Source organism: Dromiciops gliroides, chromosome 4, assembly GCF_019393635.1.
Source record: "Dromiciops gliroides isolate mDroGli1 chromosome 4, mDroGli1.pri, whole genome shotgun sequence".
Classification (NCBI taxonomy): domain Eukaryota; kingdom Metazoa; phylum Chordata; class Mammalia; order Microbiotheria; family Microbiotheriidae; genus Dromiciops; species Dromiciops gliroides.
The window spans coordinates 159,268,275-159,296,000 of NC_057864.1; the positions used below are offsets into that span (position 1 = coordinate 159,268,275).

Below are 27,726 nucleotides of genomic sequence, written 5' to 3' on the forward strand. Positions count from 1 at the left end.
GAATCTAGACCTTTCTCTCTCTACCAAATTCTTATTCTCCTTAATAAATGCTTAAAAGCCTAACTCTTGCTAAAGCAAATAATTTATTGGCGACCACTCATTAGATATTTTAGACAGTATAGCTAGAATTTTAGCCCTTACAACACCTAAGATTATTTGTCTTGGATGAGGTAATAACCCCAAAAGAACAACAGCAACAAACATTGTTATAACACTTTAAGCTTTGTAAGGGACATTATATATGTTACCACACTCAGTCCTTAAAACAACCTGGACTTGTTTATTTGGCTCTGGAATGTGTGTTATTTCTTTTCTCAGGATCTCTTTGTTTCTATAGTACACACAAGCAGGATGGGCTGGTGGTGTGTCTGGAGGCCAGCTGGATGATAAGAGGAATGGCTAGCTACAAATAAAAGCTAGCTGCAGATAATACACAAAATGACTAGCAAAGTTACTATCATGCTGTAATGGGATTAGCATCATATTTGGGGATAAAATCTGGGTTCAGATTCCTGCTCTAATTCTTTGTAACTATGGGATGTGAGAAAAGATAGATGACTCCTGTATTAGTTCCCTCACCTGTATGATGATATTGCCATTATTTACGTTATAGACTTATTATGAGCAATGAGTCTGTCAACCTTCAAGTGTAATATGAACGAATATATTATGGTCTCTTTTCCTCAGGTTCAAGTCTTGTCTTTCACTTTTTCCTTCCCTCGTCCCTTTGCTGTTCCTTTGGTTCCCCCAATTCCATCCCATCTCTTCCCATCCCAATCCAATGCCTCAAGCACCTGCATTCCAAAACGAGGTGGCAGTCCATGTGGGAAAACAGTCTTCAGTTCCTCCAGGGGAATGCTGTAGTGTTGAGACAGGTGCTGCTCCCCATGCTTGGCCTGGGGAAGCAAAATGTGAACATTCAGGATCAACAGTGGATGGAAAAATGGGTTGTATTTATTCACCAGACAAGTTTCTGGAGAAGTGGGGAAAGGTCTGCTGCACCACGGTGGGAAAACAAATTTCTGAGAGTTAGAGCAGGTATCCTGGACTGTATGAGTAAAGACATTGTGGTCAAACACAAAGTGTATTGGTCAGTGGTGGTCTGAATGATGAAGCTAGTAGCCCAGCAACACAAACCCTACACGTGGGGTACTTTTGCCATCTGGATTCTTCTGTGCTGAGTAGAGAGATAGATGCTCTAGTCATGTGACAAGATCATCTGCATGCTGCTGTTTCCATAGAAACCCCAGAGGAATCAGCAGAGAAAGGGATTCCAATTACTGAGGAAGCTGAAAGGCACCTTTAAAGACTTTGTTCATCTTACTTCATTTTCTACATATGAGAAAGGTGAGGAGACTGAAAGCATGAAAAACATGGATTCTAGAAAGGTCATATTTTGGAGGATGGATTTGTTTCTTCTTTATATTCTCTAGGAAAAGATATTCTGGGTGGAATGGAGCAGGGAAGAAGAAATGCTGTTGAATGCCAAGTTTTTCACATTTAAGCAGAGACCACACAGTTCATTTTATTTATGAGCAACAATACAAGAGGAGGGAGAAAGAAGAGATCAATATTTACTCTCATGGGACCTGAACCAGAAATGCATCACACAGGATCACCACAGGTATAGCTCTGTCAACCTTCCCTGAATGGTTTTGGGCCTCACATCGATTCAATCTGATTCCCTCTCCAAAGAGCTCTGTCCTGGTAGCATTATAGAGGAGGGGAAAAAGATACTGGTCAGAGGATAAGGAAATCTAGATTTTTCCCTTGTCTTCCACATGACCCCAGGCAGGGCATTTAACTTCCCTGGGCTTCAGTTTTCCCATATGCACAATGAGAATAATCTTATCCTTTAGTGGAACTTAAGTCAACAAGAATTTACTGCATTCCATTACAGAGACCTGTGTCTGGCACCAAAGGACACGAGTTAAATTTTTATATCTGCAACTCACTGCCTGTATGACTTCAGACACATTGCTTTGACTCTCTTAGTCTCAATTTCTTCAGGTATAAAATGAAGTGGTTGGGCTAGATATTCTGCACAATGAGACTAAATCAGAAATGTAGAGGAGACTCACCGGGTCACTTTCCTGAGTTCGAGAAATGGCCCTGGAACCTGGAACCTGGGCATCCAGACTGACAGCAATGCTTTGTGATGTCCTGGTGCCCACATGCAGAAAGCGTCCTGGGTCCAACTGTAAAGGAAATTAACCAGTTTAACCAATTAACCAGCCACAATATGGCCACCATCAAACATTTATGACTGCCATGAGGTCAGGGAGCTGGACTGGCAACATGTTACCATGGTGAAAATTATGTTTGAAGTGATTGGGAAAAGGCTCTGCTCTCATTTGTATTTCTTCTGTAAGTTTCCCTGAATCACCCTCACTTTCTTTGATTCATTCCAATCCGTGTGCTGCAATTTCAGGTTTGAGTCTTGTACCTAAATAAGGGATCCCATTAAGAATAACTTAGGAGCAAGTATAGACATTATGGCCTCATTGCTGGGAGTGTTCCATAATCCTCCTGCCTACAGTGATGAATAGTGGCTATAACCATGCAATTTGGACCTGTCTAGTAATCCATAATCACCTCAATTATCAGGGATTATTGGAAGAGGAAGAAGGGGAGAAGATTTCAGGCAGCAAGTTTCAAGGAAAAGGACAAAAAGAGAACCTTTTAGGGGCAGCTAGATGGCACAGTGGATAAAGCACCGGTTCTGAATTCAGGAGTACCTGAGTTTTAATCCGGCCTCAGACACTTGACACTTACTAGCTGTGTGACCCTGGGCAAGTCACTTAACCCCAATTGCCTTACCAAAAAAGAGAGAGAGAGAGAGAGAGAGAGAGAGAGAACCTTTTACTTGAACTCAAAGATAACAGTAGTGTTCAAGCAATACACTTCAGATGTGACAGTGGGTGTAAACTGACAAAAACTCAAACAAAAAAATCTAAAATAATCTAATCCTAAAGATAAAGTGGGTCATAGAACAAATCATAGAAACAACCAATAATTTCATTCAAGAGAAAGACAATGAGGCAACATATCAAAATTTATGGCAAGCTGCCAAAGCAGTACTTAGGGGAAAATGGATGCCTCTAAATATTTATATCAATTAAAAAAAAAGCAAAAGAGCAGATCAATGAATTTTGGGCAGGAAATTAAAAAACCTAAAAAGAACAAATTAAAAATACCCAATTAAACATCAAATTGGAGTGGGGCAGCTAGGTGGCGCAGTGGATAAAGCACCGGCCCTGGGTTCAGGAGGACCTGAGTTCAAATCCGGCCTCAGACACTTAACACTTACTAGCTGTGTGACCCTGGGCAAGTCACTTAACCCCAATTGCCTCACACACAAAAAAAACCCCCAAAAAATGCCACATCAAATTGGAAATCCTGAAAAATCAAAGGAGAGATGAATAAAAGTGAAAGTAAGAAACATACTGAACTAAAACAAACTAGAAGCTGGTTTTACGTGATGGGGGTTGGGGTGGAACCGAGCCCAATAAAATGGATAAACTAATGGTTATTTTTCAAAGGAAAGAAGAAAATCAAATTCCCAGTATGAAAAATGAAAACAGTGAATTTGCCATCAATGAGGAGGAAATTAAAGCAACAATTAGGAAGTATTTTGCCCAATTATATGCCAAAAAATCTAGGTGAAATAATCCACACCTTAACAATGTTAGCAAAGTTGCAGGATATAAAATAAACTGCCAACAAAGTCCAGCAGCAAGAGATAGAAAGAAAAATTCCATTTAAAATGTCTCTATACGGGGCAGCTAGGTGGCGCAGTGGATAGAGCACCAGCCCTGTAGTCAGGAGTACCTGAGTTCAAATCCGGCCTCAGACACTTAACACTTACTAGCTGTGTGACCCTGGGCAAGTCACTTAACCCCAATTGCCTCACTTAAAAAAAAAAAAAAAAGAAAAAAAGAAAAAAAAAAGAAAATGTCTCTAGACAAGATAAAATACTTGGGAGTCTACTTGTCAAGAAAAACCCAGGAACTATATGAACACAATTACAAAACATTTTCACACAAATAGACAGATCTAAACAACTGGAGAAAGTTCTACTCCTCATGGGTAGGCTGAGCCAATATAATAAAAATGACAATTCTACCTAAATTAATCTAATTATTCAGTGCCATACCAAACTACCAAAAATTATTTTACAGAAATAGAACAAAAAGTAAAGAATATCAAGGAAATTCAAGTTTTTTAAAAAGGGAGGGAAGGTAGCCTAGATATACCAGATCTCAAAGTGTATTATGAAGTGATAATCAAAACAATCTGGAAAAATGGCAGAGGAAAGACATTAAACACACAAAACAATCTGGTACTAGCAAAGAAATACAGTGGCACATCAGTGGAACAGATTAGGTGTATACCCAGTAGTAAATCACCATAGTATTTAGTGGTTGATAAATTCAAAGACTGAAGCTTTGGGGACAATAACTTACCAGTTGACAAAAACTGTTGGAAAACAGTATGGCAGAAACAAGGCATAGACCAACACCTAACCTTATATACCAAGATAAGGTCAAAATGGGCATGATTTAGACATAAAGGGAGATACCATAAACAAATCAGGGGAACATGGAAGAATTTACTTATGAGATGTATGGATGAGGAAAGAATTTAGGTTCAAACAAGAGAGAGAACATTGTGAAATGTCAAACAGGGAACTGTGATTATATTAACTGAAAAAGTTTTTGCAGAAACAAAACCAATGCAATAGAGATTAGAAGGAAAGCAAAAAACTGAACATTTTTTTACAGTAGTATCTCTGATAAAGGCTTTATTTCTCAAATATATAGAGAAGTGAGTCAAATTTATACTACAAGTTATATCTCAATTACTAAATGATCCAAGATATAAACAGGCCTTTTTCAGACAAAGTAATCAAAGCTGTCTATAGTCATATGAAAAAATTCTCTAAATCACTATTGATGGGGCGGAGCCAAAATGGCAGAGGAAAGACATTAAACGCACAGAGCTCCTGATACAATTACCCCCAAAACGGCAATAAAAGAACCCCATGAGGAGAAAAACCAACAAAAATATGGGCTGAGATTATTTTCCAGCCATAGACAGATTAAAGGGGGCCATGCTGAGCTACCAGTAAAGTCTAACACCGCGATCGTGCCAACAGAGGCCCCAGGCATGCTGCATCAGAGGAACTTAACCCCCTAGCCTCCAAATCAGCTGCAGCATCAGTGTCTCCTGGAACTGAGAAGGCTGAATGGCTGGCCATGGGGGAAAGTGCAGGGGTGTTAGTGGGACCTATGGAGGAATTCGGCTGTCCCACCCCAGCAAGAGAACCAGGAAGAAATCCTGAGTGGTGGGAGGCCCAGGTGGAGGAGGGGCACAGGCTCATCAAAGCTAAGAATCACACCACAGAAAGCTTTGCTGGCTGGTTGTTTAGTAAGTAGGCCTGAGGTTATCTTCAGACTAGAGAACAGGCCAGGAGAGAGAAAAACCTGTCCTCCCTCAAACCAAAACACCTGGGACCCTCTGAAGCTGGGGACAGTAGTGTAGGCTAGAAGCAGGGCCCCTCACTGGGGAGTTAAAAGTCAAGTAAAAGAGAACAAGATGAGCAAGCAAAGAAAGTTTAGAATTATAGAAAGTTTCTTCAGTGACAAGGAAGATCAAGGTACACCCTCAGAAGAAGATAATGTTAAGGGCTAAAATTCTAGCTAAACTGTCTAAAATATCTAATGAGTGGTCACCAATAAATTATAAGCTTTAGCAAGAGTTAGACTTTTAAGCATTTATTAAGGAGAATAAGAGTTTGGTAAAGAGAGAAGAAAAGGCCTAGATTCCTATCTATTAAAGGGAGAGCACATTTCTAGCTCCCCTCTCCACCAGCGTCCTCAGGAAAGAGAGTCAGACCGAGCACCAGTCTCTTCCTTCTTCCTCCCACTAGCCCGCGTCACTTCCTGACGCCAAAGAAAAGACTCCTGGTCTTGCCCTCAAAGACCTTCGCTTCATGGGTGGAACTCTTCTACAGTAAGTCTCCAGCAGGTGGCGTCATTCCAAACGTTACAATAACAACCTCAGGGCCCCTACATCCAAAGCTTCCAAGAAAAATATGAACTGGTCTCAGGTCATAGAAGCTCTGAAAAGGGACTTTGAAGAGAATGTAGGAGAGATAGAAGGAAGATTCAGAGAGAGGGAGGAAAGAATGGAAAGAGAAATGAGAGCGATGCAGGAAAGTCATGAGAAAAAAGTCAACAGCTTGAAAAGTCAAATGGAAAAGACAATAAAAAAGCGGTCTGAAGAAAATAATTGCCTAAGAATTAGGACTGAACAAATGGAAGCTAGTGACCTTATGAGAAATCAAGACACAGTAAAGCAAATCCAATTGAATGAAAAAATAGAGGGCAATATGAACTATTTACTTGGAAAAACAGTTGACCTGGAAAATAAATCCAGGAAAGATAATTTGAAAATCATCAGACTACCTGAAAACCAAGACCAAAATAAGAGCCTAAACATCATCTTCCAAGAAATTGTAAGGAAAATTGCACTGATATTCTAGAAGCAGACGGTAAAATAGAAATTGAAAGAATCCACCAATCACCTCCTGAGAGAGATCCCAAAAGGAAAACATCCAGGAATATTACAGCCAAATTCCAGAGCTCCCAGGTCAAGGAGAAAATATTGCAAGCAGCTAAATCACTATTGATTACAGAAATGCAAATTAAAACAACTCTCAAGTACCACCTCACACCTATCAGATTAATATGACAAAAAGGGAAAATTACAAATGTTGGAGGGGATGTGGGAAAACTGGTACACTGATGCATTGTTGGTGGAGTTGTGAACTGACCCAGCCATTTGGAGCAATTTGGAATTATGCCTAAACGGCAATCAAAGTCTATACATTTTGATTCAGCAATCAAAGGTCTCTATTCCAAAGAGATCAAAAGAAAGGGAAAAGGACTCTTTTGCACAAGGGTATTTATAGTAGCTCTTTTTGTCATGGCAATGAATTGGAAATTAAAGGGATGTCCGTGACTTGGGAATGGCTGAACAAATTGTGGTATATGATTTGAAAGGAATACAGTAGTGCTATAAGAAATAATGAGCAGGAAGATTAAAAAAAAAAAAACCTGTAAATACTTATATTAACTGATGCAGAGTGAACTGAGCAGAACCAGGAGAACATTGTACATAGTATTACCAATACTGTACAATGAATAAAACTGAATGACTTAGCTATTCTCAGCAATACAATGATCTAAGACAATTCCAAAGAACTCAAGATGAAAAATGCTATCTGCCTCCAGAAAAAGAACTAAAGCAGTCTGAATACAGACAAAAGGATACCATTTGGGGCAGCTAGGTGGCGCAGTGGATAGAGCACCGGCCCTGGAGTCAGGAGTACCTGAGTTCAAATCTGGCCTCAGACACTTAACACTTACTAGCTGTGTGACCCTGTGCAAGTCACTTAACCCCAACTGCCTCACTTTAAAAAAAAAAAAAAAGGATACCATTTTCCACTAAAAATTAGCCCCAGCTCTATTCTATTTCATCCTCCCTCTACACAAGCTGCCAGAATAATTTTCTTTCTTTTTTTTTTTTGTTGTTGTTGTTTGTTTGTGGTTTTTTTGCGGGGCAACAGGGGTTAAGTGACTTGCCCAGAGTCACACAGCTAGTGTCAAGTATCTGAGGCTGGATTTGAACTCAGGTACTCCTGAATCCAGGCCCAGTACTTTATCCACTGCGCCACCTAGCTGCCCCAATTTTCTTTTTTTAATAGTTAATTTGGTCAATCATTTATTCTCCTTTTATTTTTCCAATTACATATAGTTTTTGGTTGTGTGTTTTTTTGTTTTTTTTTGCTGGGCAGTGAGGGTTAAGTGACTTGCCTAGGGTCACACAGCTAGCAACTGTCAAGTGTCTGAGGCTGGATTTGAACTCAGGTACTCCTGACTCCAGAGCCGGTGCTCTATCCACTGCACCACCTAGCTGCTCCTACATATAGTTTTTTGTTTTATTTTGTTTTTTTAGTGAGGCAATTGGGGTTAAGTGACTTGCCCAGGGTCACACAGCTAGTAAGTGTTAAGTGTCTGAGGCCGGATTTGAACTCAGGTACTCCTGACTCCAGGGCCGGTGCTCTATCCACTGCACCACCTAGCTGCCCCTACATATAGTTTTTAACATTCATTTTTATAAGATTTTGAGTTCCAAATTTTTTCCCATCTCTCCCTCTCCTCCCTAATACACTAAGAAATCTCATATAGGTTATACATGTACAATCATGCTCAACAAATTTCCATGTTAGTCATATTGTGAAAGAAGAATCACAAAAGGGAAAAACCATAAAACAGAAAAAACAAAAACCAAATCTGCCTGCTTTTCTTTTCTTATAGCACAAATAAATATTCCACCACTTGTTTAGAGCCATTTCCCAATTGATGGGTGTTATGGAGAAATAGGGTGGGAGTTTGGAGTAGGGGTTCTTAGGAATTCCTCTTTAAAAGTTGCTCCCCAGCTTTTTGCTTTCCTTCTACTCTTGGTTGCATTGGTTTTGTTTGTGCAAACCCTTTTAAATTTAATATAATCAAAAGTATCCACTTTAAATTTCATAATGTTCTATCTCTTATTCTTTCATAAATTCTTCCCTTCTTCATAGATCTGACAGGTAAATTAATCTTTGCTCTCCTAATTTGCTTACGGTATCACCCTTTATGTCTAAATCATGTACGCATTTTGACCATATCTTGGTATGAGATGTTGGTCTATACTTAGTATTGCCAAACTATTCTCCAGTTTTCTCAGCAGTTTTTGTCAAATAGTGAGTTCTTATACCAGAAGCTAGAGTGTTTGGGTTTAACAATTTTTAAAATAAATATTATTTTCATGTGTCATATACTCTTCCTCAAAAAAGCCCTCACTTCCCATTGGCTTCACTAATTTTGGATGTCTTTCCCAATCCTTCCCCCAGAGCTTTCCAGTTTTCTTTTGTGTGTTGTCTCTTCCATTTGAATGTAACCTGCTTAAGGACAGGGATTGTTTTTCTTTTTTTGTATTTGTATCCCCAACACTTAGCACAGTCCTTTCCACATAAATGTTCCTTGTCTATTGACTAACAAGAGCCCACTGTAGGGCTCCTTCTTTTCTAACATATCAACTGATACTCTACTTCTCTAGCCTCGGCTGGTTACTTCTTAATAAGATCCTTCCTCTAAATTCTACCCTGATTTTACTATATTTGCTGTATGTAGCTTAATCATTCCTGTCTTAGTATCACTGTTCATGTTGTTCTTCATGCTTCCTCTCCACTTTCGTTTCTTTTCCTAATCCATGCCAAGTGGCAGTTGAATTAAAGAAGTCTTCCCCACTGAACTTCCCTATCCCAATGACTCCTTCCCTACTTTTGCCCTTTATACTCTAGTGTAGTTTATCCTGTTATCACATAAAGCAATACATAAGCAGGTGCATCTGTCCTCTTAGTTCTATTAGAGACTTACCCATCCCTACAAAACAGCCCTCCTTTCCTTTCTTTTCTCCTGAAATGGGAGACACAGAGAGGGAACAGATGAAGGGTTCAGGAAAATTAATAGCACCGGGAGGACATTTAATAGAGCTCTTTGCCAAAAGCAGAGAATCTAAATATTTCCAACTTGTTTTAATGAAAATTATCATCCAAAAGGAAGGTGAAACCATTGAGGGCAGTTTCTAGCCTGGATTCAATTGTCAATCAAAAGGAAAAATCATTTGTTTGGTTGGACCTTAGATACATAAGAGAACAGTCAAGTGCTCTCTTTTGAGAGAGCAGATTTGAAAGTTTTCAGAGAAAGCAAAGGTAGGATCCTGTGGCCTAAAATTCTACAGAGAAATCCAATTTAGGAGAAATAGAAAGTTTTCAAGAATGACATTCTCAAGATGAAAAGGAAAACACTTCCAATGAAAAAGAAGGGAGAACGCAGGGAGGATGTGTAAAAAGACTGATGTAGATGGCCTACAGAGATAAGTTGGTGGTGCTTATTTTGCTTTACCCCTGGTTTTTTTGACAAGGAGCTGGTTTCTAGATTAGAAATGAAGAGAAAAAAATATGAGTAACAGAAATGTAAACCAAAACATTCCTAATAGCATTCTGTGGTACCATAGGACTGGAAACAGAGTGTGTGCACATCAGGTGGGTAATGACTGAAATAAACTGTTATATGATTATATGATCATATTAATGTGTACGTAGAAAGTATGAATGAGGAACTCAAAGAAATAGAGGATGATCTATAAATATTGATGCAGAGTAAAATAAATAGAACTAAATGAAGATATAATAACTAAAACAATCTAAGTGAAAAGATCACTAAAAGCAAACTGAATGCTTAGATTTATGGTTTTTTTCTGTTTTTGTTTTTTGCAGGGTAATGGGGGTAAAGTGACTTGCCCAGGGTCATACAGTTAGTAAGTGTCAAGTATCTGAAGTCACATTTGAACTCAGGTCCTTCTGAATCCAGGTCCGGTGCTCTATCTACTGCACCACCTAGCTGTCCCCAACATTATTCTGATTTTGGGTTTTGTTTTGTTTTGTGTGAGCCACTGAGGGTTAAGTGACTTGCCCAGGGTCACACAGCTAGTAAGTGTCAAGTGTCTGAGGCCACATTTGAATTCAGGTCCTCCTGAATCCAGGGCTGGTGCTTTATCCACTGCGCCACCTAGCTGCCCCTGAATGCTTAGTTTTTAGAGCCATGGTACTACTACCACTAAAAGGAAGAATGTTAAACACATTTTCAGATGTGATTAATGTATACATGTATTTGCTTAATGTTCTTCTGTTGGAAGGGAAGGTTCCAACCTGGAGGAGAGTTTCTTTCTACAAATGACAATGATTTAAAACTAAAAGGTATCCACCTTTAAAAAAAAAAAGCTTTTTAAAATGAGGAACAGGGACTTGAAACCCAAGACAGTTTCAAAACAAAACAAAACAAAACAAAACAAGCCGAACAAAAGAAAAACCCAAACTACCCAGCACTTCTTGATAAGCCATCACTAGGCCCAATTGAAATATGTTCCAAAGTACTGAAAAAATATGGTCTATGTAATTATGAGGCCATCATCAATTCTGACATTATAGAGAATGGGAGAACTGAAAGAGAGGCAAAGGGCAACTGTTTTCCTAATTTTTAATAAAGGGAAAGAACTGATCTCACAAACCAGAGGCAAGTGGGCTTGATTACAACTTCTAGCAAAATTCTATCACCTACCCATACTACTATTATTTTTCTGTAATGTATTAGAGGAATGGTTAGTGAAAACCAAGAAAGACAAGATGTAAACAGAAAGAGCTTGCACTGTTTTATCAAGGATAGATCCTGACAGTTAGCTAGGTGGTGCAGTGGATAGAGAACCAGCCCTGGATTCAGGAGGACCTGAGTTCAAATCCAGCCTCAGACACTTGACACTTAATAACACAACCTATTTTGTAAACTGCTGACAATCTATACTGAATTATACCCTGCCCCCTACATATCCAATTACAAGACTCAAGGGGATAGGTCATTTTCTTTGGATGTCCCCAGAGCATTTGTGTACAACAGCAACAGGTATTTAAATTTTTAGAAGAATGAAAAAATAACAAAGTAACATTAGCATATGTTTACAAAAGTATTACATAATTGTTAAAATCCTAGATTCAGTTATTTTGGGAACTAGCTTACTTGCACTTTAAGCTGGTATCTATTCTCTGAAAACTACCAGCAAAGATTCTAAGTTTGCTGAGGTTCATTTCTTCTTTAGCTACCCACAGCATTTTGCAGTGGGCGTTTGCATAAAATGGATGCTCAAATAATTTAACTGGCAGACAAGAAATCACAAAACAGCTATATTTATTGTACTTCACTGGCTATTGAAACGATGACATTATTCCTCAAATTTGGCCTAAATGGGGGGAAAAACTGTGGTAGAAATACTTAACAACATAGGGAACATGAGAGAGAAAAACATTCATTTAAGCTTCTTTAAATGGCAACAGTAACACTTGAAAAACCAGAGAGATTCTGAAGGGCCACAGGGTGGTGCTATTTCTACAGTAATCCCATGACCATCAGTCATGCCCTTCTTCAGGAAATCAAAGGCTAGGAAATAGGTTTTTTACTTCTTACAGGTTTATGTGTGAAATACAGCATCACTCAGTTGGTTGCCTGTTTCCAGGGGAAACAACCAGCTGCACCACTGCTTTGCAGTTCCAGAACGCAGATGCTGAGCAGCATTCCTGAGTCAATTAAGTAGAGGTCACCCTGAACTAAGTAATAAAAACCAACATCCTTTCACTGACATGTCATGGCCAGGGGCCTCTCAGAACCCAGGACTTTAATCTAACTACTTCTTGCCTTAATTCTGTAGGGCTCAACAGGCTTTGTTGCATTAAAAAACTAAGAATGCTACAAAGACTCCTTTTTAAAAAAAACCTCAATAGTGTGCTCAACAAGAGACTAGGCAACCACAGCTCAACACTGTTTCCTCTTCTCATGTGGCTTTACTCCTACTCAGCCAGCAGTATTCAAGAGGAGCTTGAATATACAATATTTTCTGATGGTTATCAGGGGTTTGGAAGGAGCAGACTGTTAAATTACCACTGGGGAAACAATTATAACTGGGCAGACAATTATAAAGAAGGCTGGAGTGAATCCTGCCCATGGGGCAGTTCTGTACAGTTAAGCTTAGAACCTGTTTTTTCTCAAGCACTACCACTCTACTCAAATGAATTGAACTTCCTGTCGGCTGAAATGGACAGAAATGGAATTCTGAGGGGGCAACTAGGTGGCACAGTGGATAGAGCACGGGCCCTGGATTCAGGAGGACCTGAGTTCAAATCTGGTCTCAGACACTTAACACTAACTGTGTGACCCTGGGCAAGTCACTTAACCCCAATTGCCTCACCAAAAAGAAAAGAAAAGAAATGGAATTCAGATCCCCTTTTGAGTATAAATTTACCACTAAAAGCACCAGACAACTTGCTGTTCTCCAAAAAAACATTAAAAATTTCATTAAATGCTTGTTATCATTTCATCATATTCATTTCCAAACACCCCATTCCCCACCCCTCCAAATCAGGGAGACAACCCTTCTAACAAAGAATAAGAAACAAGGAGAAAAGTTTTTCAGTAAAACTAAGCAACCCATAAACTGTGTGTGACAATATGTGGATTATGCCAAACTCATAAGACTTTACCTTTGCAATGAAGAGAGTGGGAGGTTAATTTGATCAAATCTTCTCTGAGGCTAGAGTTCATCATTATTATTACACAGAACTGAGTCTCATTTTATTGTTCTTTCATTTACTGTGTTGGTTAGTCTTACTGAACTGTTTTTTCTTATCTCTCCCCCCAAATCCCCATTCTTTTTTATGGGAACAAGAAATACAACAGAAATGGAAGTTTTGTAAAAATAAAACAAAAACAAAGAACGCGCTCCCTAAGCCATTCTGTTTTTTTTTTTTTTGAAGTGAGGCAGTTGGGGTTAAGTGACTTGCCCAGGGTCACACAGCTAGTAGGCGTTAAGTGTCTGAGGCCGGATTTGAACTCAGGTCCTCCTGATTCCAGGGCCCTTCCTCTATCCACTGCGCCACCTAGCTGCCCCTCCCTAGCCATTCTTATGAAAAGTACTTGCTATGATTTTCTTCTAATTTTTAAAGATGTGATCTTCTCTATTAATTTGTGTATTCATTTACATTTATTGCGGTATATGGCATTAGGGGTTGATCTCAATCCAATTCTGGCCAAACAGCTTTCCCTTTTCTCCAGCAATTCTTGTGAAATATGGAGGTCTTCCTCAAGTAGTTTGCAATTTGGGGTTTATCTACTACTTTACATTGTTTCTGGATTTTGTTCATTTTAGCCTATTCCATTGATTTCCTTTTCTATTTTTTAACTAGCACCAAATAGTTTTGATGGTTACTGTTTTGTAGTATGAGGTCTAAAATTCATTCCTTCTTCATTCCTACTGTTTACTATTATTTCCTTTAAGATTTGAGACCTTTTTGTTCCTAAAAATGCATATTACTTTTTCTAGCTTTATAAAGTATTCCATGGGGGCAGCTAGGTGGGGCAGTGGGATAGAGCACTGGCCCTGGATTCAGGAGGACCCGAGTTCAAATCCGGCCTCAGACACTTAACAATTACTAGCTGTGTGACCCTAGGCAAGTTACTTAACCCCAACTGCCTCACAAAAAGCAAAACAAAACAAATAAAGTATTCCATGGTAGTCTGATTAGCAGAAAATAAGCCTATAAATTAATTCATAAAATACTGTAATTTTCATATTGGTTCAGCCCAATCATGAGCAAGGAATATAAAATTATTTGTTATTCTTTATTTCTATTTATCCTTCTTTCCCTCTTTTTATTTTAAGAGTGGTTTATAATTGTATTTATATTGTTTTTAGTGTATTGGTAGATTAACTCAGATATTTTTTGCATTTTACAGTTATTGTGAATTAAATTTCTGGGTTTTGTTATTACTGTATGGAAATGATGATTTTTGTGGATTTATTTTCCTGTCTTGCTACTTTATTGAAGCTATTAATTATATCAATAGTTTCTCTGTTAACTCTCTAGGTTTTTCTAAGTAAATCACATTATTTAAACAAAAACTCAGGGGCAGCTAGGTGGCAGAGTGGATAGAGCACCAGTCCTGGATTGAGGAGGATCGGAGTTCAAATCCAACCTCAGACACTTGACACTTACTAGCTGTGTGACCCTGGGTAAATCATTTAACCCCAACTGCGTCACCAAAAAAAACCACAACAAAAAACCAACAACAACAACAAAAACAAACAAAAAAAACCCTCATGTTATTTTGGATGCTGGACAAAAATTGCACTGAAACTTGGCAAAAGAATCAAAAATCTGGTAAGACTCACCTTATGGCTCTTGTAGATCAGCCTTATCACCTTTCTCAGCATCATTCCTGAAAGGAAAAAAAAAAGTGACATTTCACTGGAGTCAACTGACTGTCATTTTCCTCTACAATAAGTGGAATTTCTCTTAGTTTAGCCTGGAAAACTGGCTCTGTGATCTTGGTAAATCCAAGAGAAGTGAATGGTGATACTAATCATTATTCAATTAAGATGAAAACTAATTTCTCTGTAGTTTAGAAGTGGATATTTTTAGACTCCCATAGTTGGAAGAAGACATCTAGCCTAATGTTCTAGAATACCCTCTAAACATCCATGAACAATGGAGAATTTATTACTTACAAAACAGATCATTCTAATTCTGAAATCTGCCTCCCTATGATTGATATTTATTAGTTCAAGTTTTGTCCTCTGGATCTTATACTGAAAAAATTGAGGTGCCCCTGGAAAAGAAAGCCTCACTTGATAATCTATTCTTCATAAGATGCTACTGAGTTTTCAGTTTGAATGAGCTAAGGGAATTTTAGAATATATGAGTTTCAGCTTCAGAAAGTTCAAATGTGTTCATTAAAGTAGTAACCACCCCCTTTCATTATTTGAAGTACATGGATTTCTGTCACTAAATTGACATGGTAGTAATGTATTGTAAACACAGTTCTCATATTATATGTAATTATGGCATGGAGGTGATCCTGAGGCTTGAAGACTGCCAGAAAACCTATAGAATGTAAATTCCTTGAAGTCATGCATTTTTTTGTTTTGCCTATTTCTCTAGTGCCCACCATAGTGCCTTGTATGTAGTTGGTACTTAATAAATGCTTGTGGGATTGAATTGTTGGTTTAAATTAAGAGAGGCAAAACCATGAAATGATTTTTTTTAAATCACAGAAATTTATGAAACCATAAAAAGGCGTGGAAAGGTTATGATCTGTATCTGAGAAATGAGTAACCACTAACCACATTTGTGAAATAACTTTTGAAATACGAAGTATGGAAGTAACCATGCTTAAAAAAAGATTTAATAGACATACCTTAAAAAGATAAACAAAACCCAAGGTTCCAAAAGTGAAGGCTGCCACGATAGTGGAAAGAATGCTGGATTCTCAGACTTGGGGGCACTAGTTAAGCCTGAGACCAGCTTGCTTCAAGTTCCTGCTAAAATCCTACCTTTTAAAAGAAGCCTTTCTTGAGTTCCCTCAATGCTAGTGCCTTCCCTTTGCTGATGATTTAATTTATCCTGTATCTATCTCATGTCTACATAGCTGCTTGCTCCCCGTCTCCCCCATTAGACTATGAGCTCCTTGACAGCAGGGACAAATTGTCTTTTACCTCTTTGTATTCCCAGCATATGATGGGCCCTTAATTAATGTTTACTCACTAATGGAGACTAATACTGGCTTTGTGAATTTAGTTAATTATCTACCACTGATCTTAAGTTTCATCACATGTAAAATGAGAGGATTGGATTTATTCTCTAAGGTTCCTTCCTGAGTGGAATCTCTTTTCCTTCTTACAACATTTAAAGTATTTGAAGATAGCAATCATTTCCATTTTCTAATCAAGTTATTTCAAGTTAGAATCAGTGCCTTAAAACCATTCTTCACATTGTAGTTTTCAGTTCCCTTATTATCCAGGGCCTGCCAGTCATCACTGTTATTCTTTTCGGGGGGGGGGGGGGGGCCGAGTGGTCGTGGGGCAGTGAGGGTTAAGTGACTTGCCCAGGGTCACACAGGTAGTAAGTGTCAAGTGTCTGAAGCTGGATTTGATCTCAGGTCCTCCTGAATCCAGGGCTGGTGCTTTATCCACTACGCCACCTAGCTGCCCCTGTCACCGTTATTCTTAATCCATAACTGAGCACAAGAATCTAGATATATCTTTTTTTTTTTTTTTTGCTGGGCAATTGGGGTCAAGTGACTTGCCCAGGGTCACACAGCTAGTAAATGTTAAGTGTCTGAAGTCGGACCTGAACTCAGGTACTACTGAATCCAGGGCCAGTGCTCCATCCACTGCGCCATCTAGCTGTCCCAATCTAGATACATCTTGACCAATGTTATTTGTATTTTGTCTCCCTTGTAGAAGCAAATAACACACACTGTTATAGCACTGAACATGTAGAGGATACAAAATATATTGGTGGGGCTGAGTCAAGATGGTGGAGCAAGAGGAAGCATTTTATCCTAGCATTCCACTTTCCCAGTACACTTCTTCAACAAAGATGTAGAAAACGGACCAGATTGAATTCTGATCAGGAAAGGCAAGAAAAATTCACAGTGGGTCCTATTTTCACTGTAGGGAGGCTTAGGGAAATAGAGGTTTGCAGATGCTGGGGATAGGGTCTGGTTGGGATCATATGCATGACAGTGTTGGGGTCCATTCCAGTGCCCAGGGACTAAAAGAGGTTAAGACAGGACAGCAAAGTAGAGAGAGGTACCATCTGAAATCCCCGTCATCCACTACCCAGTTCCAGATCAAAGAAACAATTTAACTTCTTTTCAGAAGTGCAGGGGCAGGGGGCAGCTAGGTGGCTCAATGGATAAAGCAAGGGCCCTGGAACCAAGAGGACCTGAGTTTAAACCCAGTCTCAGACACTTGACACTTACTACCTGTGTGACCCTGGGCAAGTCACTTAACCCCCATTGCCCCCGGTGTCGGGGGGGGGGGGGGGAGTGCAGGGGCAGCTATGTGGAGCAATAGATAAAGCATTGGCTCCAGATTCAAGAGGATGTGAGTTCAAATTTGACCTCAAACACTTGATACTTACTAGTTGTGTGACCTGGGCAAGTCACTTAACCCTCATTGCCCTACCCTCTCCCCCCCCCCAAAATTGCAACTTTTCCAGCTTTCCTATAAATGAACTTGAAAACAAACCACAAAGATAACAGAGAGCTGATCAGTAGTATCAACTTGTGGGGACTCAATGTATTCTGAAATATAGCTAAAAAGTAATATTGAAAGCATTTAAAATTTCCCCATCCTTCTTTTCCTGCTATAAAAAGCAAATTTGTTTTCCCTAGAAAAATTTTAGAAGGATTTTCCTTCTGTTAATGCATATAGTTTCATGGACTTTTAATGTTTAGGTAAAATACCTTCAGAGTAGGTGTTTGGTTTTTTTCATTCAGTAATTGTTATCTTTGGGAGCACTGAACACAGTAGGTACTTATCTTTGAAATAAACTGTAGTTTGATTATACTTGATTTCATCCAATAAAATCTGATTTTAAAACTTATAAGAGCAGTGACTCTGATGATAAATGAAAGCTATGCCTTTGGCAAAAAAGTCCTTAGAAATTTAAAAGAAACAACTAAAATCTCAACGACTTCTCTTCATTCAGGATATTTTATGGACACCTCTAGGAAAAACTTGTCTTCCTCTTCATAGCAAGATGCAGAATACTTGGAGCTAAATAAGGAAGATTGAGGAAACACAACAGCTTTCTGAGCTTTCCTTAAGTCAGATCTCTGCAGAGTCTTTATTATTTTGTTTGAAGTGAATTTCCAGTGTTAGACACAGCCACATCAAAATCTAAGGACAAAATCATAGTTCAAATGATTTGGGGGTAATTCATTTATCTGATTCCCTCCATTAGTGCAAATAAGAATAGATAATAAAAAGTTAACTGCATGTCTGTGAACACTGCTCTTTCAAAAAAAAAAAGTGTTTTATTAAAAACTTAATATTGAACCTCAACATAGCCAATTTAGCTTGGCAAGTAACCACTCACATTCAAATCAACTAATTTCAACATATTAACTATAACATTATTTTCATTCACACTCTTGGGCACCATCAGGATTCTTTGTCCCTTAATTGTAATTCACCTTCCCTTTTCCTGTTCCTTGCTATTGTGTATTCTAATCTTCTAGGTTGGCCTTTTAAAATTCTGCTTTCTATTTCATAAGTGTATTCTGACACTTTTGTTTTCTTCAGTGTTAGTCTTAATTGTATGCTACTACTTTTAAGTACTAGATTTAAACATTTCCCTACTGGATATATTCCCAACAAAGGAATTACTTAGTCAAAGGGCATATAATGTCAGCTTTGTATTTGTAAAATGCACTTTACTATGTATTGCCAGATTTGTGCCTAAAGTTTACAAATTTGCAATTCCTCAAGGAATCAGAGGATACTAATGTTGTTTATACTGTTTCTATATCCTGTATGATTGTCTGAATCTGTGCTATTACATGGCATAGGCAGGGGTCTATCTGTATATAAAAAGTACGTGTAGAATATCTAGTTGAGCACCACTTTGAAGTGGGCATTTTATAAATGTTGATGGTGCAGAATTCTATTATAGTAACTGATAGTCAATTAAACTCAGTTTGAGTTAAATATATAAAAAGCATGAGTACTACAGGAGAGATTCCAAGTAGTATTTGATGGAATCCCTAGACCCAAAGAGATGGCAATTTAGTAGAAGGTGACAAATATACTACATCAACGTGTGAGAAAATAATGGAGTTTTAGGAACTCGGATTCGGCCCCCCTCCCCCCCAACCACAGAGGAACTCTGACTACTTTTGCTGGACCAGCCCAGAGTCAGGAGAATTTCTAAGGAAATGCAGATCGACCTTCCTAACTAACTAAAGGAAGTTAACTAACTTAAGACCACCTTCAAGTTACATCAATGGACTTGAATGTTACCAGCCAATTAGCTTGGAGTAGTGTGTAAGGATCACATCTTTTCCAGCCCCACAGATAGCTTCTGCTCTCACATTCAAAGGAAATTCCATTTTTCTGGCCTGAGACTTGGAAGTGGTGGCAGCACCTTGTGCTAAGGTATGTATAGCTTCTGAACTTTCTGAACTCCACTTGTTCTCTCTTTACTACTTCCTAATATACTTTAATAAATGCTTAATGCCCCAAAATGGTACAGTAGCCTCCAATTTCTAAGTAACAAATATATTAGAAACACCAGCTAATTTTCCCTACACTTGGGACAGAAATAGGGAGACCACATTTAATTTTACACATCACACTTCTCTTTCTCTTTCCCTCCCAAAGTCAAGACATTTTTATTGTTTGTTGTTGTTTTTGCAGGGCAATGAGGGTCAAGTGACTTGCCCAGGGTCACACAGCTACGAAGTTTCAAGTGTCTGAGGCCGGATGTGAACACAGGTCCTCCTGAATCCAGGACTGGTGCTTTTATCCACTGTGCCACCTAGCCACCCACTCAACAGATTTTTAAAGATAAGAGAATTTGGGAAATGTTTTTCCTGAATAGGCCCAAATACCAAGTTTCTTAGATCTAAGGCAATCACTTTGTTAAATTATTCTACCTCTCTGGAAAGTCACATATGTGACCACTCAGAAACACATAAACAAACTTTAAATTTGGAAAAAGACACAAACAGAAATTGTTGAGGATGACATGGCTCATTTTATAGAATTAAATGATCTACAATAAAGTTAAGTGTAAATTTCCTAAGTTTTTGAAGAACAAAGACTTTTGGTTTTTCATTTCAGAGGTAGTATGTTAGAACAAAGAAGGATGGATTTGGAACCAGGAAGAAAAGACCTGGTTGTTAAAGCTCTGCAACCCACACCTAAGGTGCGTGACAGAAAGAAAGTCACTGTGATTGGAACATTAATGCATTGTTGGTGGAGCTGTGAACTGATCCAACCATTCTGGAGAGCAATTTGGAATTATGCCCAAAGGGCTATAAAGCAGTACATACCCTTTGACCCAGCAATACCACTATTGGGCCTTTTCCCCAAAGAGATCATAAAAAAGGGAAAAGGACCCACATGTACAAAAATATTTATAGCTGCTCTTTTTGTGGTGGCAAGGAATTGGAAATTGAGGGGATGCCCATCAATTGGGGAATGGCTGAACAAGTTGTGGTATATAAATGTAATGGAATTCTATTGTGCTGTAAGAAACGATGAGCAGGTGGTTTTCAGAGAAACCTGGAAGGAGCAAGGTGAGCAGAACCAGGAGAACAATGTACATAGTATCATCAACATTATGTGTTAATTATCTGTGATAGACTTGATTCTTCTCAGCAATACAACAGTATAAGATAGTTCCAAAGGACTCATGATGGAAAAGGCTCTCCAAATCCAGAAAAAAAAAAAAAAAAGAACTGTGGAATATGGATGCAGACTAAACCATACTATTTCTTTTGTTTTTGGTGATGTTGTTTTTCTTTTTTGAGGTTTTTCCTTTTTGCTCTGATTCTTCTTGTATAACCTGACTAATGCAGAAATGTGTTTAATGTTTTTGTACATATATAACCTATATCAGATTACCCGCTATCTTGGGGAGAGAGGAAGGGAAGGAAAAAATTTGAAACTAGAAATCTTCTCCCCCCCCCCCCCCCCCCCCCCCCCCCCCCCCCCCGTGAGAAATGGTGATGGTTGATACATGGTGAAATCTCAGAATAACTTGATAAGTGAGATCTTCTCAAGGAAAGCATAGAGAACAACAGACAATATTATCTAGTGAATTATGTCAAACCAGGAAAGAGAAAAATAAGTTTTTCAGGGCTAGAGATAAAAACCAGTTTGAGCTGGCTCTCGGTGGTGTCTTAGAGAAAGTCCGTAAAAGGTTAACTCTAGCATCTACTGTGCTTGCTTAATAGGTGTTGACTTATTAATTTCTTCTTCCCTGTCTAAAATCTCCATGGGGGGGGGTAATGAGGTTTAAATGACTTGCACAGGGTCACACAGCCAGGACCTGTCAAGTGTCTGAGGCCGAATTTGAACTCAGGTAGTCCTGAATCAAGGGCAGTGATTTATCCACTTCACCACCTTGCTACTCCATCTCCACCCCATTTCTGATCATGTATGGAAGGGATAATCAACCTATCAAGGAGAATTTAACTAGAACTCTTCCCAGAAGACCGTAAAACTGTGCCTAGCAATCTGTGGTAGCCCAGGGGAGGGACTGATTGCAGCAGTGTATAGGATATATACAAGATGATCGGTCTCAGCATTTGTACTAACTTCTTTTCTTTCGGTGAGTGCCTATTCTCATGAGAACTCAATAAAGGCTTTTTGTTATACCAAAGCTGCCTCTGAAAGAACTTATTTTGAGCAGGTGGTCGGCACCTGTTTCTCAAAATACAAAGGTTAGTAGTTATCTTTATACTCCAAGCTCTGGGCACAAGGGCTGGCATTTATTAAAGTGCTTGTTGAACCGAAGTGAGGAATAGGAACCTGTTGTTTGGCTTGTAGTCAGCTTTATTAAGAATTTGGAAGCGGGAACACAAAGACTCACACCCACAAATGATGTTAATGTAGATAACTCTATAAACAGCCTTATAAAGCTCACTTAAAGCCTATGAAAAGTCAGCACGATCATAGAAATGGTTAGGAACTTCAGCTAATTTAATCTAATTATTTTACCGATGAGGAAACTGAGGCCCAGAGGGGGAAAGTGACCTGCCCAAGGTCACACACTTATTGAAAGGTGGATTCTATCGGAACTCCGGCATTACCCGACGCGTTCTCCCTTGACTTTAACGACGCGGTTGGCGCACGTCACCCCCAGAAGGCAGATCTAGGGTAGTTTTCCCGCACACTTTTGCCCTAAGGAGTTACAAACAGAACTTGCAGAAGGTCACTCAGAAGTGGCCCCCGAGACTCAGCCCAGACCACGGCCGACTCCTGCCCTAGCTCCTCGGCCTAGCGGCAGCCTGTCCAAAACCTCCGCAAGCAGCGCCCCTTCCCCGCCCGCAGTCCCCTAAAACACGTGTGTCTCTGTCTATGTGTCTGTGCGCAGAAGCGGCAGATGCGACCAGCACCCTGAGGCTCCTTCTTTGCATCCCGCTCTCCCAGCCCGGGCCTCCGCCAAAAGTTCCGAGGCCGGCTCCTAGTCCCCAAGAACGGATCGAGCCTGCCGAGGCCGCTGGATGCGGCGTTTTCCCGCACCCGCCTCCCCTCGTGCCACAGAGCCCTCCGTCGCGCCGCGCGCACGTCGGGATCGGCTTCCGCTTCAACGCGCACCCCAGCCCTAAGCCCGGCCCTGGCCGGGCCCCTCGGGCTCAGCTCCCTGGCCTGAGCCCTAGTCACTCACCCGCGGTCCCAGCGGCAGCCAGGCTCGAGCCCTACGGCAGGAAGCTGCTCAGCGCGCAGTCGCCGCAGCCTCCAACCGCCCGCAGGCTAAGGGGGCGCAAAAACGTCTTCACTCGAGCCCAGAGGGGTGTGTGAGCAGCGTGGCCACAGATGGCGCGACGGGGTTAAACTTTTTCTCCCGTCTTCCGGGTTGAGGACGTAGGTACGTGTTCCACCGCGCCTCCCAAATCATGTAGAACTGAGCAGAGGACAAATTCCGCCAGCTCTCCCCAGCCCCCTTTACCTACGCCCCTGCAGCGGACGGGAATGGAATAGTCCCGCAGCGGGGATTGTGGGCGGTGCACGCGCTGGGGGGAGGGAGTGGAGGCGGTGGCTGCGTCGGTTAGTGGTGGTGGGAACAAGGGCTGAAGAAGAGGCGGAGACGGAGGCGGCGGCTTACAGCTAGCACCGCCTGAGGTGAGCGTGTGGGTCCTCGCCAGAGCCGGCTTGACAGGGGAAAACTAGGAGAGGGGGTACGCGCGAGAAGACCCTGAGCAGGCGAAGCTGTTGTGGGCAGGAGCGCAGGGCAACGGAAGCTAGTGTTTGCTGGGGAGCTGGGGAGCTAGGCAGAGCTGCGGGTGCGCGCGCACGGTCGCCCCTCGGCCGAGTTGGGGAGAGAATCGGGGAAAGACGTGGGGGGCGAGAGCGCGAGGCCTCCTTCGCTCCCTCCCTCCCGAGGAGCTGAGGAGCTGCCGCCGCTGCCTCTCTGCCGCCGCCGCTCCCGCCGCCATTTTGGGTTCGTTTTGCGGAGGGGGAGACGATCCCCCTTCTCGGTTGCGGGCCCCGCCTCCCCTCAGCCTTCCCCCCTGCCCCAGTCCGTTCCCCTCTCCCCCTTTTCCGTCCCGCCAGTCTGCTCACCCGCCTGCCGCCGCCTGACAAGCGGGAGGGACCCGCCGCGGACCCAGGGAAGCGGAGGAGCCCCGAGGCGGCCGCCTACCCTCCCCAACTCCTTGCCCTCTCCTCATCTCCTTCGTCCCCGGCCTCTGACACGGTGAGTGGAAGCCAGCCTGGGAGGCCTCCGAGCCTACAGGCTACCACCCAGCGGCCAGGCCTCAGCCTCTTGGGAGTTACGGTCATCTCCTGTCCTGGACCTCTGGGAGAGGGTTGGCAAGGAGGGGGGAGAGGAGGCCGACCGGGGGTCAAGGGATGTCTTGACAGGCTGGTTCCTGGGGGGCGGCTTGGGGGGGGGGGAGAAGGAAGGGAGGGAGTGGAGGCGGAGTCGGACAGATGTCCCTGACAGGTTGGTCTTTGTGCATTGGCATGATTGGGGGGATCCCTGACACAGACTGGCCTGTGTCCGTATAGGGAATTAGAGTATCCTGGAGGAGATTGGTGACGGTGACGGTGACGGTGACGGTGATGGTGATGGTGACGGGGTGGGGTGGGGGCAGTGGTATTCTTGATGGGGGATATTCAGTCGTTCCTGTGTGAGTAATAAGTATGGGTGCCTACGATGGGCTGGCCTACGTACACAATATTAGGTTTATAGACTAATGCCTGGTTGGTCTTCATCCTTGGAGCTGTTAGGGATGACTTAGGAGAGTCCTTTGGGGGTATGGACAGGTGATATTTATTTTGTAATCAGATCTTATTATATAAGAGATGCAGGTACCATTGTCAGAAGGGGAACCCACTTTATGGTATATGTGCTTAATCAGGAATGGAGGTTTTGGAATTATCTATTTGTATTAGGGGTAATAGAATCCCTAGAATAGATTGGTTCATGTATGTGATAGCTGTTGAGATCTCCCTAACAGGCTGGTAGGGATGTAGGATATTTCCTTCTTGCCAACCAGTTGTTTGTTTTCTTTTCTTTTTCTTTTTTTTTGGGGGGTGAGGCAATTGGGGTTAAGTGATTTGCCCAGGGTCACACAGCTAGTAAGTGTTAAGTGTCTGAGGCTGGATTTGAACTCAGGTCCTTCTGAATCCAGGGCCGGTGCTCTATCCACTGCGCCACCTAGCTGCCCCCTACCCTTAATTTTTATTGATGAGGAAAATGAGATCTAGAGAGGTTAACTGCCCTGGGTCTGACACAGTTTCAGGGTTCTGTTCAGTTCTACTATTCTAAATTTAGCACTTCTTCTATACCTATTATCCAGGTAAGTCAGGGTTCTTTTTTTTTTTTTTTTACGGGGCAATGGAGTTAAGTGACTTGCCCAGGGTCACACAACTAGTAAGTGTCAAGTGTCTGAAGCCGGGAGGCCGGATTTGAACTCAGGAACTCCTGAATCCAGGGCCGGTGCTTTATCCACTGCGCCACTTAGCCACCCCTAAGTCAGGGTTCTTAACCTGGGATCCCTGGACTTTTAATTTTTAAAAAAATTTTGTTTATTTATGCAGGGCAGTGAGGGTTAAGTGACTTGCCCAAGGTCACATAGCTAGTGAGTGTCAAGTGTCTGAGGCCAGATTTGAACTCAGGTCTTCCTGAATTCAGGGCTGGTGCTTTATCCACTGCTCCACCTAGCTGCCCCCAATCAGTTGTTTCTAGTTCATGGAGGAATGAAAATATCTGATTAGTTTTTGTTTATGGAGAAGGTTCTTGGAGTAATGCCTTTTCCTTTTAGGATTAATATGTGCCCTATATCATGAATAAATTTGACAACAACTTTTGATAGAATGCCCTATGTTGCATAAAAGAGAATGAAGCTTGTTTGTTGACTTGGGTATGTAGAAATTCAGTTCAGTTGAAATACTTTAAATTTGAATGCTATTTATACATATTTTATGTCTTTCTTTTTTTCTGGAAACAGTATGATAAAGTAGGTAGGGCAGATAAAATTGTCCTTATTTTGCAAATGAATATATTGAGGACTAAAAAAAAAATGTTTAAATGGCTTAACTCAGCAAGTTAGTTATTGATCCTCTAACAACCCAAGTTTCCTGATTCCTATTGTGAGGAATTGGGTTATTGTCTCCTCTCAATGAGGGTTAATTCAGAGACTAATAGAGACTTCCTTCAAAGATTTAGACCAAGAGGTAGAGGAGATATTCAATAAATGGAAATTAGGGTCAGGAGTATTGCATTCTGGTTAGCTGGTTTTTGTGGGTAGAATGTAACCCTTGAGTAATCCAACAAGTGATGAAAAAGGGGAGGGTCTATTGGCTTTAGGGACTAGGGTTTAAAACAGGGACTGTGAGCCCCCCATTCTTGGCACCCACGAGCTTACCACTGAGTTTCCCATTCTCATGAGAATGACAATAAACGAGCCTTTGTCACATTGCTGCTGACTTCCAGAGAATTATTGAGCAGGAGTCATTTTTCTCACAATTTGGAGGTTCCACGGAGATGGTTACCCCCATTCCACCCCTCTTTCAACAAGATGTCTGGCTGAACTATTATCAGTGGTCCATCAGTTGTTGGACGGGGAGACTCCTGAGGAAGCTGGAGGAACTCAGTGGTGATGTCCCAAATGCAGGGTGGAGCACGATCACAAAGGGGGTGAGAATTTATTTTGGATTGGGGGGGGGGATTTCAAGCAACGTAAGTCTGTGGGCACGGATCCCATAGGAGGAAAGGGCTGTTGAGTACTTCCTGGTGGTTAAAAAGCCTGGGTTCAAGGCAAAACTCTGGTGGGAGCCAGTTGGTTTAAGTCTAAAGGTTTAGATTATAGCCAAGCAGTTCAAGTCTATAGGAGGCTGGGTGGTTAAAATGCCAGGGATCAAGGCAAAACTCCATTTTTGGCCAGTTGGTTCAAGTTGGAAGGCTTGGATTATATGGAGTTCCCCCATTAGAAAAGTCACCAAGGAACTTAGCAATCGTGGCCTCTCAAAAATCCCTAAAAAAGACAGCCTTTATTAAGGAACAGATTAAGCTAGTAGAAAGAAATTGAACCCTGTTTGTACTCACAGTGAAAAAAAAAACCTGAAAGGAAAAAAAATGTGTTCTGTCCTTTAAGTGCTTATCTGTGATTATCTGGGAAGAACCAGAAAGTGATTGAAACAGGATAAAATATTTTGGGATGAATGAGTTTTGAATTTGGGTATAGTAGTCTGGTGAATTATTTGTAATTTCCAAAATGGTTACAAGGGACTAAAATCAGAATGGAGGATGCCATGTGCTTTTTTTGTTTGTTTGTTTTTTGTTTTTTTGTTTTTTAGTGAGGCAGTTGGGGTTAAGTGACTTGCCCAGAGTCACACAGCTAGTAAGTGTTAAGTGTCTGAGGCCGGATTTGAACTCAGGTCCTCCTGACTCCAGGGCCAGTGCTCTATCCACTACGCCACCTAGCTGCCCCCCATGTGTTTTAACAACCCCCCTCCCCCCTCTCTTTCCCCGTGGCTGCTATGGGGAGGGGATCTGGTGGGTATCTAGTACCTAAGATTTTTTTTTTTTTTTTAGTGAGGCAATTGGGGTTAAATGACTTGCCCAGGGTCACATAGCTAGTAAGTGTCAAGTGTCTGAGGCCAGATTTGAACTCAGGTACTCCTGACTCCAGGGCTGCGGCCCCATACCTAAGATTTTGATATCTGGTTTAGCTGGGCCCCCTTGTGATTTTTTGCATTGCAAATGATTGGGAAACTTTTTTTTTTTATGTTCACAAAAATTGTTTAAAAATGATTAGAATTGACTAAAGATAATAAACCAAATTGGCCTATTGGAGCTCCTTTGACCAGTCAAAATTGGGTTGAAAAAGAAATTATATGGGATTGTTTCATGTCTTGTCTCTGTGTGAGATTGTCTCATGTGTTCAAGTTCCTGTTGAAAATGTAAGTTTGTTGGGGCAGCTAGGTGGTGCAGTGGATAGAGCACCAGCCCTGGAGTCAGGAGGACCTGAGTTCAAATCTGGCCTCAGA

The 27,726-nt window shown here is 41.1% G+C and overlaps 2 protein-coding genes across 11 annotated transcripts in view; one reads left to right on the forward strand and one right to left on the reverse strand.

Moving 5' to 3' along the window:
- DAP3 (death associated protein 3) overlaps window positions 1–23,889 on the reverse strand; it is a 38,709-nt gene extending 14,820 nt beyond the window's left edge. The window contains 4 exon segments of the mRNA XM_044002415.1: window positions 795–896; window positions 2,082–2,198; window positions 14,884–14,930; window positions 23,794–23,889. Coding sequence (XP_043858350.1) covers window positions 795–896; window positions 2,082–2,198; window positions 14,884–14,928 — 264 coding nt within the window. The 5' untranslated portion in view covers window positions 14,929–14,930; window positions 23,794–23,889.
- GON4L (gon-4 like) overlaps window positions 1–27,726 on the forward strand; it is a 298,840-nt gene that overhangs the window by 213,574 nt on the left and 57,540 nt on the right. For 5 of the 10 annotated variants that reach the window (XM_044002400.1, XM_044002403.1, XM_044002402.1 and 2 more), the window contains exon 1: window positions 22,993–23,352. The exons of 3 other annotated variants lie outside the window; for them this stretch is intronic. The gene's annotated coding sequence lies outside the window, so the exon portion shown is untranslated. Of the gene's footprint in view, window positions 1–22,992; window positions 23,353–23,800; window positions 23,927–27,726 lie in introns of those variants that run through there. 2 more of the 10 variants (XM_044002401.1, XM_044002406.1) reach the window with 1 other exon arrangement.